This window comes from Bos grunniens, chromosome 9, assembly GCF_055505025.1.
Source record: "Bos grunniens cultivar Pamir isolate PY7600 chromosome 9, Bosgru_T2T1.0, whole genome shotgun sequence".
NCBI classification, from domain to species: domain Eukaryota; kingdom Metazoa; phylum Chordata; class Mammalia; order Artiodactyla; family Bovidae; genus Bos; species Bos grunniens.
The window spans coordinates 90,392,736-90,411,152 of NC_141173.1; the positions used below are offsets into that span (position 1 = coordinate 90,392,736).

General features: G+C 37.0%; 1 protein-coding gene across 20 annotated transcripts in view; it reads right to left on the reverse strand.

Annotated features, from left to right (window-relative positions):
* SYNE1 (spectrin repeat containing nuclear envelope protein 1) overlaps nt 1–18,417 on the reverse strand; it is a 500,805-nt gene that overhangs the window by 323,817 nt on the left and 158,571 nt on the right. For all 20 annotated transcript variants that reach the window (XR_015133337.1, XM_086318390.1, XM_086318389.1 and 17 more), the window contains 9 exons: nt 12,765–12,861; nt 11,857–12,059; nt 9,843–10,007; nt 9,221–9,373; nt 8,052–8,195; nt 5,534–5,707; nt 2,458–2,616; nt 2,000–2,164; nt 173–307 (listed from right to left, as the gene is read on the reverse strand). Coding sequence is in view for 19 of the 20 variants with exons in the window: in XM_086318390.1 (XP_086174516.1) it covers nt 173–307; nt 2,000–2,164; nt 2,458–2,616; nt 5,534–5,707; nt 8,052–8,195; nt 9,221–9,373; nt 9,843–10,007; nt 11,857–12,059; nt 12,765–12,861 (1,395 nt within the window). In the remaining variant the exon portion in view is untranslated. The remainder of the gene's footprint in view (nt 1–172; nt 308–1,999; nt 2,165–2,457; nt 2,617–5,533; nt 5,708–8,051; nt 8,196–9,220; nt 9,374–9,842; nt 10,008–11,856; nt 12,060–12,764; nt 12,862–18,417) is intronic.

An 18,417-nucleotide genomic window follows, 5' to 3' on the forward strand; every position in this document is an offset into this window, starting at 1 on the left:
AATTCTATCATATTCCTGTTTTATTCAAGCTCAGCTTTTTCAATGGGAAAGGTATTAAAAGCTATGATAACTTTCCCTGGTTTCTAAATTTCTCTGACCATTGAACCCTCACGCCCTCATGTTCTCTTCCCTCGTCCATGATACACGACCTTCCCGTGTGGTCCCAACTCACCTTCCACTGTTTGTGGAGCTTTCTGACGGCTTCCTGCAGGCCCCGCTGCTCCTGCTCAGGCAGAATGTCAGTGAGCTCGTCACACGCTTTCAGGAAAGCATTGAGCACCCTCTGGTCCAGCTGACTGAAAAACTCCTGGCATGGAGAAGGGGCAGAGTGGTCATGAGTGTCAGGCAGAATAAAAGGCAGCATCAGACACCAGTGAAGTAGTCACGCTTCTAAACAAGCCTGTTAGCCAGCTGCTGCCCTCTTCAAACCTTCTGGGTGACTACCATTTTGTTTTCAGGAACAGACTAAAATTATCCACAGTGATGAATCAGAAGCCACTGAATCTGAAATTCAACTAGGACTTTTTTATTTTTTAGAAAAAAGTCTTTCCAGTTTTTAAATTTGATAGAATATTCTAGAAAGTCAATGGGAGATCCTAAAAACTTGATCCCACAGGGACAGAGTTTTAGTTCCTCTTTGGTAAAAGTCAGAAGAGCGGAGTGGAAGCCAGGGCTAAACCTCACAATCCCTCACTCCCTCACTGCAGTGTGTTCCAGGCCTTGCTGGTTCATTATGAGCCATTTCTGCATTCACATCAAGCACACAAACTGTGGACTGAATTGTGTTGCCCCCTCTTCACCGTCCCATCCCATCAAAGTCATATGTTGAAGCCCTAACCTGCGGTGTGATGATATCTGAGGGTGGGCCTCTCATGAAGGAATCAGTGCCCTTTTTCAAGGTGAGACATTGAAGATCTTCCCCTTTACCTATCTCTGCCATGTGAGGACACAGTGAGGTAACCAACTGCATATCAGGAAGAGTCCTCGCCAGAACCCAGCCAGGTTACTACCCTTATCTCAGACTTAGTTTTCAGAACTAAGAAAATAAATTCCTATTGCTTAAGCCACTCAACCTGTCTTTATTTATTTATTTTTTTATGGTAGCCTGGGCAGATGAATACAACACCTGCACCAATATACATGGCTAAGTCTCATAAAGTCTTAGGATTATGTATGCTGGGAAGCTGCAGTGATTCAAAAGAAAGAACAGCAAAGTAGGGGTGTATAAATTTGAATGAGATGTTGGATGGTCATAGACATCAAACCTAAATCCATCAGCTGCATCACAAATGCATTGCATTCATCATTTGAGAGTGTGGCTTGCATAAATATCCACTGAAATTTCAGGAAAAAAGTATATATTGTGAGAGGGAATCATCTCCATACACCATTTAAGAGATTACTCATATTCTCAATACTGATATAATTTAAATGAGTATGATTAACAGGGAGATGGCTTCACAATACAGGCTCAAGTTGTAGATCAGCTATCAAACTTCAAGTGACATGGTACCTATTCCATGTGTGAGATGGCAGAATTATGATATAAGCACAAAGACTTAGCCATCCCCCTAAACTTCTTTCTTAGAAAGCATATGTTGGTCATGAAAGAGTGTTTCAGCTAAATAATGAATTAGTAGTTTGGAGAGTCTGAATTATCTCTCCCATGGTTATCTGCTACTCCAGGGGCTCAAGAATGGCCAATTATAGGGCAGCTTATCAACTGCTTCTGAGGTTCTTTTTGCTGTCATTTCTTCAGGTCTCGTATCTAACAAGTTCCTTCTCCTGGCTCATTTCCCCTCTACCCTCCCTTTCTCCCCTTCCTTCTTCCCTTCCTCCTCCTCCCCCTCCATTTTCTTTTTCTTCCCTCTCTCGCTGTCTCTCTCTTCCGGTCTCTCTCTCCTTCTCTGTATTAGAACATTACGCTCTTTTTAGTTTTCATCCAAGATGGCCTGCTCATGTCCTCACGTCCTCAAGGGCCTGCGTGGGATGCACTCACGGTGTGTCTCTTCAGCAGGTCTTCCGGGTCCCCCTTTTCCTCCAGGCCCTCCTGAGCGACCCTGAGCACCTTCTCCAACTCGGCTCGAGACTCCTCAAACTTCTTCATCAAGCGGCTGTTGGTTTCCACATGTTTCTTCCAATCTCCAGTTTTCTTTACCATATTCTTGATTAAAAAATAATCATCATCATAATGGGATATTGATTTCTAGTCGTTGAAAAAGTCATGTGTTAAAGTATACTGTTTCTTTCAAAAAACACTTGGAGGGAATATATGTCATTATGATGAGAATAATCAATCCTTCTAAATATTAATTAATAACAGAGAAAGAAGTAAAATGATTGGTTTCCAACCTCAGTAGATGAGCTGTTTGTCAAGAGTGAAGACGTGAAATGGGGTAATTAAAGTCATGTTGGAATTTTCCTCATCCACGTCTCTAAGGCAGGCAGTGAACCTACCTGAAAAGCAACGTGCGTATCTGCAATCTTTCTCTGCAGCTTCGTCTGGTCAAAATGCTTTAACACGTTGCTCAGGTTCACAAACTTCTGAACACTCTGACTGCCTTTCTCAATTTGAGTCATGGCTTTCTTACAGCTTTCTTGACAAGCCAACAGGTCCTACAAGAAAAGGGAACTCACAACAATAGTATTTAAAAGGGCAAGAAAGAATGACAGTAACCATTACAAAACATTAACAGCATTATATAGCTTTTAGGCTTTTAATCAGCAATAAGTAAAACCAAAAGTATGGAGAGGTGGTGCTTTTCAGAAGAGCACAATTTTAAGCAATCACTGAAGTCAGTGCCTTTTATATAAGGCATTTAAATGTCACGCTGAGGTTTCTTAAATCTTTTACATTTCATGCCTACCTTATTAATATCAAGAGGATGACAGAGCATCAAAATTGTTATCTGCCTGGTGCATGCCTTCCTTCTACCAACCAACAGGTCCATAATTTATTATACAAAACAATAATGAAATCAATCTACATATCAGGCTATAATCTGCCTCAATAAATTTAATACCAGTGCATATTATACTTTACAGAGTTAGTTGAAGCAGTATATATAATTTGTATATCCTAAAATATACAACATTTGAATTCTTAAGGTCCACAAACTATCAACCTCATTAATAAAATGGTGGACCCCAGGTTGGTTGGTGGATTAGTTGCTAAATTATGTCTGACTCTTGCATGGACTGTAGCCTACCAGGCTCCTCTGTCCATGGGATTTCCCAGGCAAGAATACTGGAGTGGGTTGCTGTTTCCTTCTCCAAGGCATCTTCTCAACCCAGGGGTCGAACCCAGGTCTCCTGCATTGTAGGCAGATTCTTGCATTACAGGTGGATTCTTTACCAACTGAGCTACCAAGTGGACCCCAGATTCTAACACAAAAGACAGCAGACTAGTGGGCCTGGGAATACTTGGCAGTTGTCACACATTTGCAGATGAGAAGCAATGGTGACTCATAGGCCTTTTCACCTGACTATATCCTGGGATCCTGGCAATTTCTGCCTTAGACAGCATGGAAATTATTCAGCTCCATGGCAAGCAGTCATTTTTTTGACTTGAATCTACACCATTTGCACTTCAGCATCCTTGATTACTTTGAAGAAATAGTTCAAACTGGTAATATGGATACCAGTTTGGGTAACTTAGATGCAAATATTAAGAGCAAGATTTCTGTTTTATTTGGGGAAGACAGAGTAAGGATATACTTGTTCATTTTGAACATTTAGGAAGTAAGAGAGTAACATATGTTAGAAAAATCTTGAAGTGAAAGTGAAAGTTGAGCAGTTGTATTTGACTCTTTGTGACCCCGTAGTCTATACAGTCAATGGAATTCTCCAGGCCAGAATACTGGAGTGGGTAGCCTTTCCCTTCTCCAGGGGATCTTCCCAACCCAGGGATCAAACCCAGGTCTCCCACATTGCAGATAGATTCTTTACTAGGTGAGCCACCAGGGAAGCCCAAGAATACCAGAGTGGGTAGCCTGTCCCTTCTCCAGCAGATCTTCCTGACCCAGGAATCAAACTGGGGTCTCCTGCATTACAGGTGGATTCTTTACCAAGTGAGCTATCAGGCAAGCCCTAGAAAAATCTTACTCATATTTTATCATTAAAAATAGTAAACACAATTTTAATTGTGAAAGGATTATTTGATGGAGACATATAGCAATTTGGGAACACATGAAATGGCACTATGATTTCAAAATGAAAGACAATCTTTAACCAATGAGAACCCATTAGAATAGGGTTTGGTGGTATAATCATTGCGTGTGTGCTCAGTCACTCAGTCGTGTCCGACTCTGCAACCCCATGGAATGCAGCCCACCAGGCTTCTCTGTCCATGTAACTTTCCAGGCAAGAACACTGGAATGGGTTGCCATTTCCATCTCCAGGGGAATCTTCCTGGACCAAGGATTGAACCCACATCTCTTGCATCTCCTGCATTGGCATCATCACTGTGATTTATCATTACTACTACTAATAATGTTAATTGCTACCAGTTATAGAGTATGTGCCCTAATGTGTTAGTCCTATTACAGAATATTTAATGTAATCTCTACAGCAAGTTCTCAACTTAGGTACCACCACTCCCATTTCAACGTGAGAAAATAAAGCTAATCAAGGCTTTGTAATTTGCTGTATCAGATCTGAATACCTGTCTGACTCACTTCAGATGTTCTCTGCTCCTTCTGCTAAGTGATGCTGCCTGCCTTCCATGAGTCTATTTTGATGAATACAGTGGCAAACCTTTTGCCCATCAGTTTCACCCTCTGTTGCTGAAGTTCATTTATAATAAACCAACTAAATAAGCCAATTAACTGTCACACTCAGTAGGAGGCTGTTCTGCATACAGATTTGCTTGCTAAAACTGAGACAAAGAAGAACGATTCTCACTCCAAATACATTTCCAGAATGCTATGGTCATGTCGATCGGTCTAATCCTAGAGCCGTGAAAAGATCCCATAAGACAGATGATAGACACTGGACAGAAATGGAATGCAATTATTTATTTCTGTACATACCTAAATATATACAATTTAAAATTTATCTATACAGTTTTTATCTACATAAATATGCAGGTATGCCTAAGTCGCTTCAGTCATGTCTGACCCTCTGTGACCCATGGATTGTAGTCTGCCAGGCTCCTCTGTACATGGAATTCTCCAGGCAAGAATACTGGAGTGGGTTGCCATGCCCTCCTCCAGGGGATCTTCCTAGCCCAGGGATCGAACCCACATCTCCTTGGCTTCTGCATTGGCAGACGGATTCTTTACCACTGAGCCACCAGGGAAGCCCCTATGTAAATATACCTATATATAAATATATAGAGAGATATAACATTTTTTATTCTATCTATAGTGCATAGGCTTTTCATCTTTGGCCATGCGATTTTGTTTTGAGTTGCCAGTACTATTCTATTAAAAGTTTTCTTCTCTTATCACTGAATTTCTATCATTATATGCACCTCAGTGTTACTACCTATGCATTCAATTAACTAGGTCTCCTGAAAGAAAAATTTCCTTACCTGATGTTTCTGTTTAAAAAGAGGACTAGATTGTGCCTCATGTTCAAGAACTGTCATAATTTCATCGATTTTCCCAAGTGAGTCATAAAAGGCCGTCATCTGCTTTTCTAATTCCTCCAACGGTACCAACAGCTGCTGAGACTCAGAAAGGAGTGGGGAGTAACAGTCTTTGACCTTTAAAAAAACAAAGCCACAAATTGCATCGAAGGCCATGAAAGACCATAAGCTCAGGGCACTATTCATAGCTCTCAGGAATGTTTTCTTCATTATGAGGTCGTTTTGTGCTTACAGATCTCCGGAGATACTCTTTAATGATATTTCCTGTGTATTGTTAAATTTTGATGTAAAAAAAAGCGCTACTATTGTACCACTGAGACAAGTAAATGCTACGGAGCTTTCTCATGAAAATACATCTATAGGATGTATTTGCTCATTTGGATAGGTCTTGCTTATGTAAATTATGTCAGTGAGCCAGATGGCATCAAATTCCATTTTATGAACTCTGCAACCCATCTTCACATTGGGCTCAAAATCTGACCTAAGACAGTCGTGAATGACCATTATCTAAGCCGACTTGGACTTTCCAACTTCATTTCTAAGAACTCCACTACTTGACCCCTTAACTCTAGACAAACTTACAAAATTGTTGATGTGTTCCTCCCAGGGAGGTCCTGTGCCTCTCCTAACCTCCTTCAAGCTCCATGCTTAGCCTCTCTTTCCCCAGTGATATCCCACTCACACCAAGCACTCCTGTCATATACAAATTTATTCACAAAGGTTCTCAGGCTGGTTCTCCCTCATCTGAATTGGCCTAGCTCTCATCTGTTACTTCTCTTTTTTTAAAATGTTATTAATTCATACACCTGCATTGTCTTTATCTTCATGATGAGCTCCTGAAGATGATCTCCATCAAATGTCTGCTTTGTCATATTTGTTGAAATCCAGGAACTCATACAATCTTGCAAGAACTTCATGCCCCCCTCGTTTTATTTAGAGTTGCTCCCAAAGTATTATGGTTGACCAAAATACAATTTGCATTTTCCCTAAGGTGGTATGAAAAAACCCGAATGGACTTTTTGGTCAACCCAATGCTTTTGGAAACCAAGGAAAGGAAATTAAGTATCTGTTAGTAGATCATTTATTTTTTTCTTTACCTTGTAATTATTCTCATGCTCTTGGATATACCAAATGAAGGAGAAACTCATAGAAAGCAAGCCACTGTCCTGTTGCCACAGGACTCTGTTAAAATTAGTGAACAAAATAAAGAGAATCTGCTGACATGTGTAATAATTGGTATACATTCTAAATCTTCTCAGGACACAAAAGGAATCTTACCAAGATGCTATATCTAACAGCAGTTAAGAAAGTGTGATGACTTACCTGTGTCTAAAGGAGCAATTTGCTTTCTCAGAAGTTGCCCTAAATCACTAAACCCAAGCTAGGCTGAGATGTGCCAGCCCAAGACACAGCTCTAAAGGCTGCTTGAAGGTTATCTAATTGATAATGTTGACTCCAAATTGTACCAAATCCTTATAAATAATCTTGAATATTTGAAAGGATTTAAAATTACCATTCTAGTATATACCAGTTTGACAAAATTTTCTCTTCTTTCTATGGCCTTGATTCTTCCTATTTCTACCTGTCTCATTTATTCCTTTTTAAAATGAATTCTCCACAGTTGATTTCATATTTTCATATTGGTCTTTCTCTTTCTAAATTTCCTTTTCTAATTAATAGGGTTTTCTGTCTTATTTCCCTTTGTTTTCCAATTCTTCATTACAAAATTTTCTCTTCACTTACATAATCACTCCTTTTTTTTTTTTTTAAGGAAAAAACCAGGTATTAATTACCCAGTTTAAATGGACTTTGAGAACAATATCATCTTTATAAAATGCAACTTCAGATAGATAAAAATCCTAATGAAACTTTCAAAGCTGTTAAGGAAAACCCCTCAATAGAATAGAAATGACTTATGGGTCATTTCATATTCTTTGAGTTTCCTGCACAGAAGTGGCATAAATGTATGTATCCTAAGTCCAAAGTGAACTCTGTGAGATGAAGAGGGAAGAATTTCACTATTTTGTGGCTGTGCAAGTGAAAAGAAATGGTGTAATAAAGACCGTGTAAGTATGTCCAATATCAATACACCCCAATACAAGAGGATGCTGGAATTCTTTCTCACTTAAATATATGATGTCTTCCTCCTCCTCTTCTTCTCCCCTTGTGTCCCATTTCATCACTTCTCACTGGTCCTCTGATCTTCCAGAGGAGGCTTATCTTCCTATTAAAATACACGTACTAGTACTTCTACATGAAAGAGGCAAGGCTTCAGTTATCATCTCCATAGTTTCATTTTTTAAAGCTCACGACAAAGTTACTAGACGAAGAATCCCAATAAGAAATAAACACAGGATCTGCTAACAAGTGAATGAGTTGTCTGCAGTGACAGAAAAGTAAGACGAGCAGAAAGTGATGTTGGTCCTGAATGGAGTTTCATGCTTTAAAAATATTTTCCCACCTTGGTTAGTTGTTCTTTGAGCCCAGACATGGTTGAAAACATTTCATTAGCTTCTTCTTGAGAGATCTCTTTGGTAATGAGGTGCGCTGTCTTTGTTATCATCTTATACTGAGCATCCATCACAGGCACCCTCTGTTCAATATCCTACATGAATCATTGAAACCGCTATGTTAACACATGATGCATTTACTCTTAATTTCAAGATTTGACAAATGGATACAGATCAATATGTACTGAATAAAACTCTATACTTGTAATAATCTTCTGGAGAGTCCAATGATTACTTTCCTTCATTACTAATATATGATATATTGATATAAGAAAATAAATAGAAATAAATATAAGAAAATACATAAAATGAATAGAATTTAACAAATAAATTTCCTTAAATATCACCATAAATCCTTAGGTTAACATAAAGATAAGCAGAAGTGATCTTTACACTTTCAAGATACATATTAATGTAATCTGTAAACATTATATCAGGTAAATGCATGTTAACAATTTGGGGCAATTCTGATTTTAAAAATGAAACAACTTACTTCTTTAAAATAAGTAACATTGCAAAAATTTATAAATTAGAGATAATAATGAAAACTTAATAGTCTTCTCACACCAGAGCCAACACCCCTACCACCACAAGGCTCTGCTAAAATTACTTAAACAAAATTAATATTTTTCCTGTGTGTATTTACACCTATTTTTATTTTTACAAAAAAGGATGACGCTTTGTTTTGCTTTTCTTACTTAATGATATATTGGAAAAGTCTTTCCAGATCATTAAATATTCTTCCACCGCTTCATTTCTGAGAGCTGCAGGGTATTCAAAATATATAAACAGCACAATTCATTTAGTAAATCCTTTATTGTTGGAGGCATTTACGTAGAGGTATCTCCAGACACCTGTTTTTCCCTAGTACTCTAAAATTCAGTTGTAGAAAATGAAAATTTGTATTAAAAAACTATTTTGAAGTTACTCTATGGTCAATACACATCTTAAAAAACTTAGATAGCTTTTTTATGAGACCAGAAATCAGGATGTGCGTACATGTCACAGTGATGCCACGGAGACACAGAAACAGTTCTTGTAATGACCTAAGTAGCTTCACTGATCTTTCTTTACACAATAGAATAGGTTTTTCACTTTATGTTCCAGAAAACCAGCTCACCTCCAAGTCTTGAATTAATAACTTGACATTCATAAAAGAGACTTCTAAGGGCTCTGAAAGTTTCCTATGGGCTTCAGTTGCAAAATCAGACAAGATAGTAACACAATCGTTGTATTCTTTCTTCATTCTGTCCAACTCATCAGCTCGAGCATACTGTTCAGAAAAGGGAGTGGGGCAACACAGAAAACCATTAAGCCAAGACTCAGGAAGCTTGTTTAACTTTCATTTCTACATACTATCTGGAATTTTTAGGTGGTAGGAAAGACTCTGATTCCTGATTCTTATTTTAGATATACTTGAAGTTAGTCAAATTACTGTGAAAAGAAGAAAGGAACTAGCCTAGAAGCAACGAATTATGATTTAAAGCATGAATCATTCCATGTAAGTAAGCTCCATATGTCAACATAATCCTTAATCAAACTATACATTTCTGTTATGTTCCTTCATTACAAATTGGAAAGAATAAAGGACCAGATAGAAACATAACAGTTCTAAACACATCTGTACTCTGCCTTAATAAGCCCATGCTATAACAGTAAAGAGTCTCTAAACAGACTGTTTATCACGACATTTATGACACACCCATCCATGTTCTAGGCAGAAACATATTTGAAAAACATACTTGCTTGACTTCCATAAACAACTCCCTCCATCGCCCATTTAGCAGTAGTAATTGCTGTTTGAGATCACGGGAAACCATCTCATCACACGTTTCGATTAAAAAATTGCCAGCATCATTCATGGCCGTGTGCTGCTGTATCCAATGAGGCAAATTTCGGAAAAAATCCTAAACAAGAAACAATGCACACTCGTGTAAATCATAAACCAAAGGTTAGTAGATGATATGAAAGTAACCAGACCATGAGAAATCCCTTGGTTCTAGAATTTGTGCAAATTTTAAGGTGAATTTTAACTCTCTTTCAAAACGGAAATTTTTAACAAAAAAGTTAAAAAATGTGAACTAGAAATTGTGCCTTTTCACAAGAACATGTGTGCCACATATTTTGCTGAAAACAAAACAACATGATGACCACATTCTGTTATTCCTATTTTGCAGATGAAAAAGCTGAATTTCTATGAATGTAAGGGACTTGTGCCTCTATTCTTCAGGCTAGTAAATACCAGTGCCAGAGTCATATAAAAGGTATAATATTTTAGGGAATATATAGCTTTAGGGAATATATATATATATATCTTTCTCAAGAAAGATTTTACTGATTACTTTTAATATTAAAATCAAATTTTAAAATCTGAATACAGTCCATGAAGATAATTAACAATCATGAAGATAAACTCTTCAAGGAAAATTTTTAAAAAGTCATTATCTGGGCCAAGAATACATAATATAATGACATCCTTCCTTATTTAGGGTTACACATTTGACGATGGAGCAGCTTCCACTGGATTTCAAATTGTGTGCGTGTGCACACACACACATATGCACCATGGTGAAAACCAAGAACACCATAATTCAAAATCGATTTCACAAGTCATGTGTGGGAGGACTTCCTACATAAACCAGTGAGAACACCCTTGGATGAAATTATCACATATGACATCTGCTAGGGCACTGCCAGTCTAATCAGAAAAGCCAAAATCTGTGTGGGTTACAGTTGGTCAGGTACACGAAAGCACTTAATCTATATGAAATATAGAATGGGAAACATATAAAAATTATACATCTGCTTGTATAACATAATAATCAAAGAACCAAACTTGAATGGCAAGCAGTAATTCTAATATAAGTGCTATACCTCTCAATGGAGGTCTGGCATTTTAATGTTTTACATAAAAGTTGTTTTTCCATGAGAAAATACCAGACTCCCATTGAGAAGTATATATACGGAAATCAGTCCATTTCATGTGATATTTTAATGTAAGTGATATTAAAGACAGCAATTCTTGCACACACCTGTAACTGGAGGAAAGAAAATCACTCCTACCCAGAAGAAGACCTTGAATGACAGTTGATAAAATCCAAAAACAAACTTCCAGAGAGACAAACATGTGGTGACCCATCTGTTGAATCTGTATAATGCCATCACACAGATTTAGGGCTACGTTAGCCAAAATTGTTTTAAATGATCAGCATTCAGTCGCTCAGTCTTATCCAACTCTTTCCGACCCCATGGACTGTAGCCCACCAGGCTCCTCTGTCCATGGAATTTTCCAGGAAAGAATACTGGAATGGGTTGCCATTTCTTTCGCTAGAGGATCTTCCTGACCCAGGGATCGAACCCGGGTCTCCTGCGTCTCCTGCGTTAGCAGGTGAATTCCTGGGAAGCCCAAAGTTGTTTTCATCCTCTCTTAAATTAGGAAATCCAGAGGCTGCGCCCTTTAAGTCATAGACCTTATTGTGCGTATAGCGCCCTCTGCTGCCCACTGGGTTTGGCTGCCCCTCCATCAGTTACGGCTCTCTGAATGCAAAAGTCCAATACTGTCTTAATGTTAAGCTTTAAAAGCAGAACATTTCTTGGTCTAAAATAATTTACTAACCTGAAAGTGCAGCGTTTAAGGCAAAGTCAGGATTTGTGTGACATGTATGCAAACACACAACACTCCCTAGAGCAGTTTGCTGTGAAAGTCACCTATTTCCAAATTCGCCTGTGCTTGTTAGTTGTAAGTAGCAGTCTTACCTTTTTGGCATGTTCTGACTGATTTAGCATTTTTTCAGCATCCTCGAGCCAAGCCTGAAGACTAGCCACGGTATTGCCGTATCGGTCCCAGTTGGCGATGACTTCCTCTAGCATGCTTCGCACACTCCTGACTTCCACGGAGAGGTTCCTCCACTGGGCAGTGGTTTCAGTCATGAATTTCATCACATTCTCAGCTTCTTCCACTGAAACAGATAAGTTATAATCCCTGTTTTATATTTTAAATCCACCACACCTTTTTTCTAGGGTCTATTTGGAGGGCATTCATGATTCTTCTTAGGATTTTAAATTTAACAGATGTAATGTTAGAATCACATTCAGCTAATGTTGGGGATACCTTATATCTTATTCATAGATATTTATAAAAATTAAAGACAATGAATATTTAAAATTTCTGATAAATGGTATATATTAATAATAGATGGCATAGATTTGTTTGCATTTTATATGCATTCAGATAGACACATATATAGTACAATCATAAATGCTATAGTTCATTTTCAGCAAATATGAGAAATATATCTGCAAAATGAAACAGACATATTTTACAATTGTGTCTTTCCACAAACTTAAGTTTTCATTCATTTTATTATAATATTCAGGTTGGTCCAATTTTGCCTTTAACAATTGGAATTTAAAATAGGTTTGACCATTACAATTTAGAAAGTGAAAACTTATTTTCCTTTCTCTTAGAAAATCACACACACACACACACACACACACACAGGAAAGGCATAACACAAAGTCAAGGGAACTGAATCCAATATGACTTTTCAGGCCAATGGCATGGTCACACAACGATTCTGCAGAGAAAAACTGGTTTAATCGTACAGATACACGTAGGTTCTAATTCTACTGTATTCAATACTACAACAAATTCTGTGTTTTACCTGAACCATCAGCTTTGACATACATCTCAGCTGTCTGTTTCAAGATCTGGTATGTCACTTCATATTGTTCAAAGAACTTGCTATTTTCTATAAAAGACTGGAAAAAAGAGGGAATGGTTAGGTGATAACTAATATAGGCTTATGCAGACATGCCAAATTCAGTCTTCTGCAGTGCAGGTATGTGGCTATGTTACCCAAATTTACCAACCTCACTTTTCTTCAAAACATCGACTTAATTCAACTGCCATAAATAAATAACCTGATTATTCCTGAGAATATAACTTTATTCCCCACTTTTGCTTCTAATTCACCCCTAGATTGAGAAAATATTGAGATTGAGAAAAAGTGTACACTTCTTCTCCACCCAAGGGTTTGTTTTTAGAAGAGACAGAAGCTTCTCCAGAGTATGTGGGGCTAACATTTAGAAAGCACTAAATTTGGAACAACATTTGAAAGTGTCCCACTGGGTCTTAGCTGTGGGATTCTGTTGCTCTTTGAACAATAATTCTGGTGGATGATGATTCTGAGGTATCTCAGAGTATAAATAACTGGCACAAGGCACACTTTCTTGAAAAGTAAATACAAAAATACTTCCAAGTAGAAAATTGCTAAATAATCATACATCCTATCCATGTTATCCATCTTCTCATATTTTTATTAATCCTTCTCCAGGGGATCTTCCCGACCCAGGGATCAAACCCGGGTCTCCTGCATTGCAGGCAGATGCTTTTTGACCTCTGAGCCACCAGGGAAGCCTCAGCAGAAAAATTAAAGATAAGATACATCTATATCTAATACAGTGGTGGTTTAGTTGCTAAGTCATGTTCAACTCTTGCAACCCTGTGGACTAGCCCGCTAGGCTCCTCTGTCCATGGGATTCTCCAGTCAAGAATCCTGGAGTGGACTGCCATTTCCTTCTCTGAGGATGTTCCCAACCCAGGGACTGAACCCACGTCTCCTGCATTGCAGGTGGATTCTTTACTGCTGAGCTACCAGGGAGCCCTTATATCTAAAACATCTGTATGCAATTTACGTATGCATTAGAGTTACTATAAGCAAATGGAGACTAATGGAGGACACACAGGTGATTTTTATTATTGCTAACTCCAGGAAATATGAAATAATTCCTGTTTCAAAAATCATTCCTACTTTTCTAAAAGTAGAAAATTAAAGCAATTATAGATAACAACATATTACCAAAGGCTTCTTAATTCCTTTTAATAGTGTAATTAGTTCCTATGATTTAAACTCAGTAAAATACTTTGTGTCACTACTATAGAATATAAAATTGGTCTTCAAAAACTAGCTGAAGTTCTGAATAGGATGCTGATGAATGCTTAATGTGAAGATGCAAAATGCTTGTGAGCAGATGCAAAACTATTCATACAACAATTTCATAGGCATCCCTAGATTTTATTCATAGAAATTTATAGCATTTCACGACTATATTTAAAAAGTTACATATAATACATTTCATACCATTTTATGTTTGAATTTACTACATAGTAACTATTCTTCATGGGTATATTGAATAAAGCTGCGAATTATCTGGAATGAGGGATTCCCTGATGAATACCTTACCCAATAAGTGAAATAGGCTTTCTTGTTTTTGTTGAGAATTGGTTAGCTCATTATTTAGCCTTATGTCCTATTCCCTTAACCTCTGCCTGCTCCCCAAATGGAGAAAGAGTAATTTAATGGAATTTAAACTTTGAATAATTTCACAAATAAGTAGGTCCTGATTTCATCAAACATGGATGATTACACCTAATTTTCAAGACCTGGTAAGAAACTGAAGAAACAAATATATTCAGCAAAGTTTTAAAAAATAGTCTCCATTTAGTTTGGACCCAATTTCAAGGAGCTAATGGGAAAACAATTGCTCAAAGTGTCAAATAAACGGAAAGCAGTGCCTACATCGGACAGTAAAACATACACATGCTTTTGCTAGAGTGATTTACAAATTCATTATAAATGAATAAGAGAGAAAAGTTATTTCCAGTTTAATTTTTGGTATGGGTGGGGAGAAGAATGTTTTAAGAATATTATAAATGTAGAAATTCATTAAAGTACTTTTGAGTTTTCCTTAAGGACAAAGACATCACTTTGCTGACAAAGGTCATGTGGTCAAAGCTATAGTCTTTCCAGTAGTCATGTACGGATGTGAGAATTTGACCATAAAGAAGGCTGAGCAGTGACAAATTAATGCTTTCAAAGACTCTTGAGAATCCCTTGGACTGCAAGGAGATCACATCAGTCAATCCTAAAGGAAATCAACCCTGAATATTCACTGGAAGGACTGATGCTGAAGTTGAAGCTCCAACACTTCAGCCACCTGATGCGAAGAGTCAATTAACTGGGAAAAAACCCTGATGCTGGGAAAGACTGAAGGCAGGAGGAGAAGGGGGCAGCAGGGGATGAGATGGTTAGATAGCATCACCGACTCAATGGACATGAGTTTAAGCAAGCTCTGGGAGACAGTGAAGGACAGAGAAGCCTGGCATGCTGCAGTCCATGGGGTTGCAAAGAGTTGGACATGACTTAGCTACTGAACAACTAGGAGGAAAACTAAATAATAAATTTTTGAGGAGGAAGCCTTATTTGTTATTTTAGTTTTAAAATTGTTTCACTTACTTCTGCCCTTTCTTTCTGAGTCCTGAGTAACTCCACTTAGTAACATGAATTACTTTGTCTATTAGAATCACTTCAGCAGGAGGACTGCTAACTCCCTTTTTCGCTGTGAGCCATCTAGACAAAGTCTTCAGAAGAATGCCAAATTAAGCACAAATGTGTGTTTAAAATACCAGTGATGGGGTTAGTTTATTATTTTTTTTAATACAGCTTACATTTGGAAATCAAGTTCAACAAATAAGCTGTGTTGGTCAAAGGACTTTTAAAGTTGATGGCACTTCAAGAAAAGGAAGCTATTTCTTTATGCTGCAAAATTCAAAGAATTGGAAGGGAGTAAATTTCTACTATGAAAAGAGAAATATAATAACTACAAAGCTCATGAATTTCACTCAAAGAGAGCTAAACCAGACAGTTTAAGGTTTTAAAAAATCAACTGAGATGTGAGAAGTACTTTCATTAGAACTGCTTATTGACTTTAATAAAATCATTACAAATATTAGACTAAATGTTCATATTGCATAGGCTGCATTCACTTTATCTACACTTCCAAGAGCTTTTCTTCTATGTGAAAGAATGAAATACTGTCTCATTTCTTTCAGTATAAAATTGGAGCGTGTGTAAAGTAACACAGTTATGTCATGAACAGTTCTGACATCACGAACCAAACCAATCATCTTCTTATTATATTACAGTATGTAATCTCTTACCAGGATCCTGTGGCCTAATTTAGTCAACAAGCATTCGTGAAGTATTAATATTTTCTAAGAATTCTTTGAGCATTTAGGGGCTGTGTACCTAAGTGCCTCTTGAAAGAGGCACTTTTTAAAGGAGGAAACACATTCTTTAGTTTCCCAACTCTTAAAAAAAGTATCTTTTTTTCTTGCAGATAAATAGAATAGAATTGAGAATTCAGATGAAGGAAAAGATAACTATGGAAATCTTATATCCCAAATATTACTTTGCTTATTTGATGATGTAGCGGCATATGGCTCATTACAATAATGTTTTTTTAGAAACCAAGTAAAGGATTATATTTAAGAAACCGATTTTATGTTTTTTTTTTTCTAAATCTTCATGCACTTTGAAACAGTCTCTTCTAAAGAGAATGATTTTCCCGAAAACTCCAGAAGAATGAGAGAAGCTCTGTGGCGTGTGAGATAGAAGGGAAAAAATGAAGTGTCAGTCTTTGTTCCTTAGAAGAATTCTTGTTATTGTTAAAATTTTGGAAAAGAGTATGTCTTCTAGACATTAAGTTATGTATAAGGTCACATAGGTAGTGAGGAGCTGAGTCCTGATCCAACACAATCCTATGTCACTGGTGGCCACATTGAATAATCCAGTGTGTCCCAAAAATCTCCCCAAGAATCCAACCACACCCTGCCTCAATACCATGCTGCCTATTATACTATAAGAGTAACTAACAGGCTTCAGCATGGGAATGTTAAATGTTGTCAATTACAGACCAACGTTAAATGGAACTGATGTTTATGTGAATGACATTCTTTAGTTCACTGAGCTACAGAATATCATTTCAATTATTTGGACTTTCCAGCTTTTAAAAAATTTTTTTTTCCCAGCCAATTTGTTAGAAAGTAAAGTTCAGTGCATGCTAAGTCACTTCAGTCATGTCTGACTCTTTGTGACCCTAAGGACTATAGTCAACCAGGCTCCTCTGTCTGTGGGATTCTCCGGGCAAGAATACTAGAGTGGGTTGCCATGCCCTCCTCCAGGGGATCTTCCTGACTCAGGGCTTGAACCCACACCTCTGATGTCTCTTGCATTGGCAGGCGCATTCTTTCCCACTAGTGTCACCTGGGAATTCTCATAAAATTCATAAACACAAAGGCTTTTGATGCAGAAAGATGTGGATTCAAATCCAGATTCCACTTTTTATTAACTATGCCACTTGGAGCATGAGACTTGAACATTCAAAAGTCCCATTTCATCAATGAAACAATGTGAGAACACCGAGCCCATAGGGTCATCTTTGAGATGGAAGATGACACATGTAAAGCACTTGGCACGTGGAAAATATCCAACATCCTCTAATTATTAAAACTACTGAACTATGAATATCTTAAACCTCTTTTGGAATAGCTTAGGTGATAAATACATATCTTTCATCAGGGAACAAGAATATCAGGAAGTATTCATTAAAGCCCGCTATATTTATAGAATTATTAGCAATCTTACAAATAATTTTGCGAGTCACATTACAAAACAGTTTAAAATTATCAGCTCAGTGAATGTCTATTTATGAAGTAGGTAGAAAGTACTGATTTTTTATCATTAATCATAATTCTTTAGCTACATATGCTTCATGTGAGAAGTTCAAAGAGAATTATTAACATCTTTGTGTTGGAACATTAACCTGGTGAAACAGTCTCATTAGGCATTTCAATCTAATCGGCTGTCCTTAAATAGCGAGAACAAAGATGGATCCTGAATAATTATCTACTGAGCTCAGAGTATATCATTTGACATGACTAAACCAGAAAATATACATGTATATCTGTATTTAATATTTGTAGGACTAATGTAAATGCTCAAAGTTAAAAAGAAAATCAGATTTCTCATTACTTTCCAAAATCATTCAAAATGAATAAGGGAACAACATATTGTCACATATTTCACATTTTTGGACAAATGTTTCCTAGAAAATTATAGTAAATCTAGAGAAATATTTTTATTGCAAACTTGTTAAAATTTTTTAAATGCATGTTATTCATTTAGCATGTAGAAAATAACATTAAAATGTAGCAAAATATATTATGGTTCTAGCATACTTCAGTAAAAATGTGATTCAATAAATATTCAGTCATGTTGGTAACAGAACCACTGAGACTAGTCAGGTTAGAAATGGGCTTATATTTTAAATGAATTAATTTATCGGTTAGAACTTCTAAATATATACAAATGAAACAAAGGACTGAGATGTTCTATTGATTTTGTGAGCATATCTGTGTTGCTAATTAATTGAGGAGCATCTTGAAGAGAAATAAACTCCTGTTAATAATTCTAA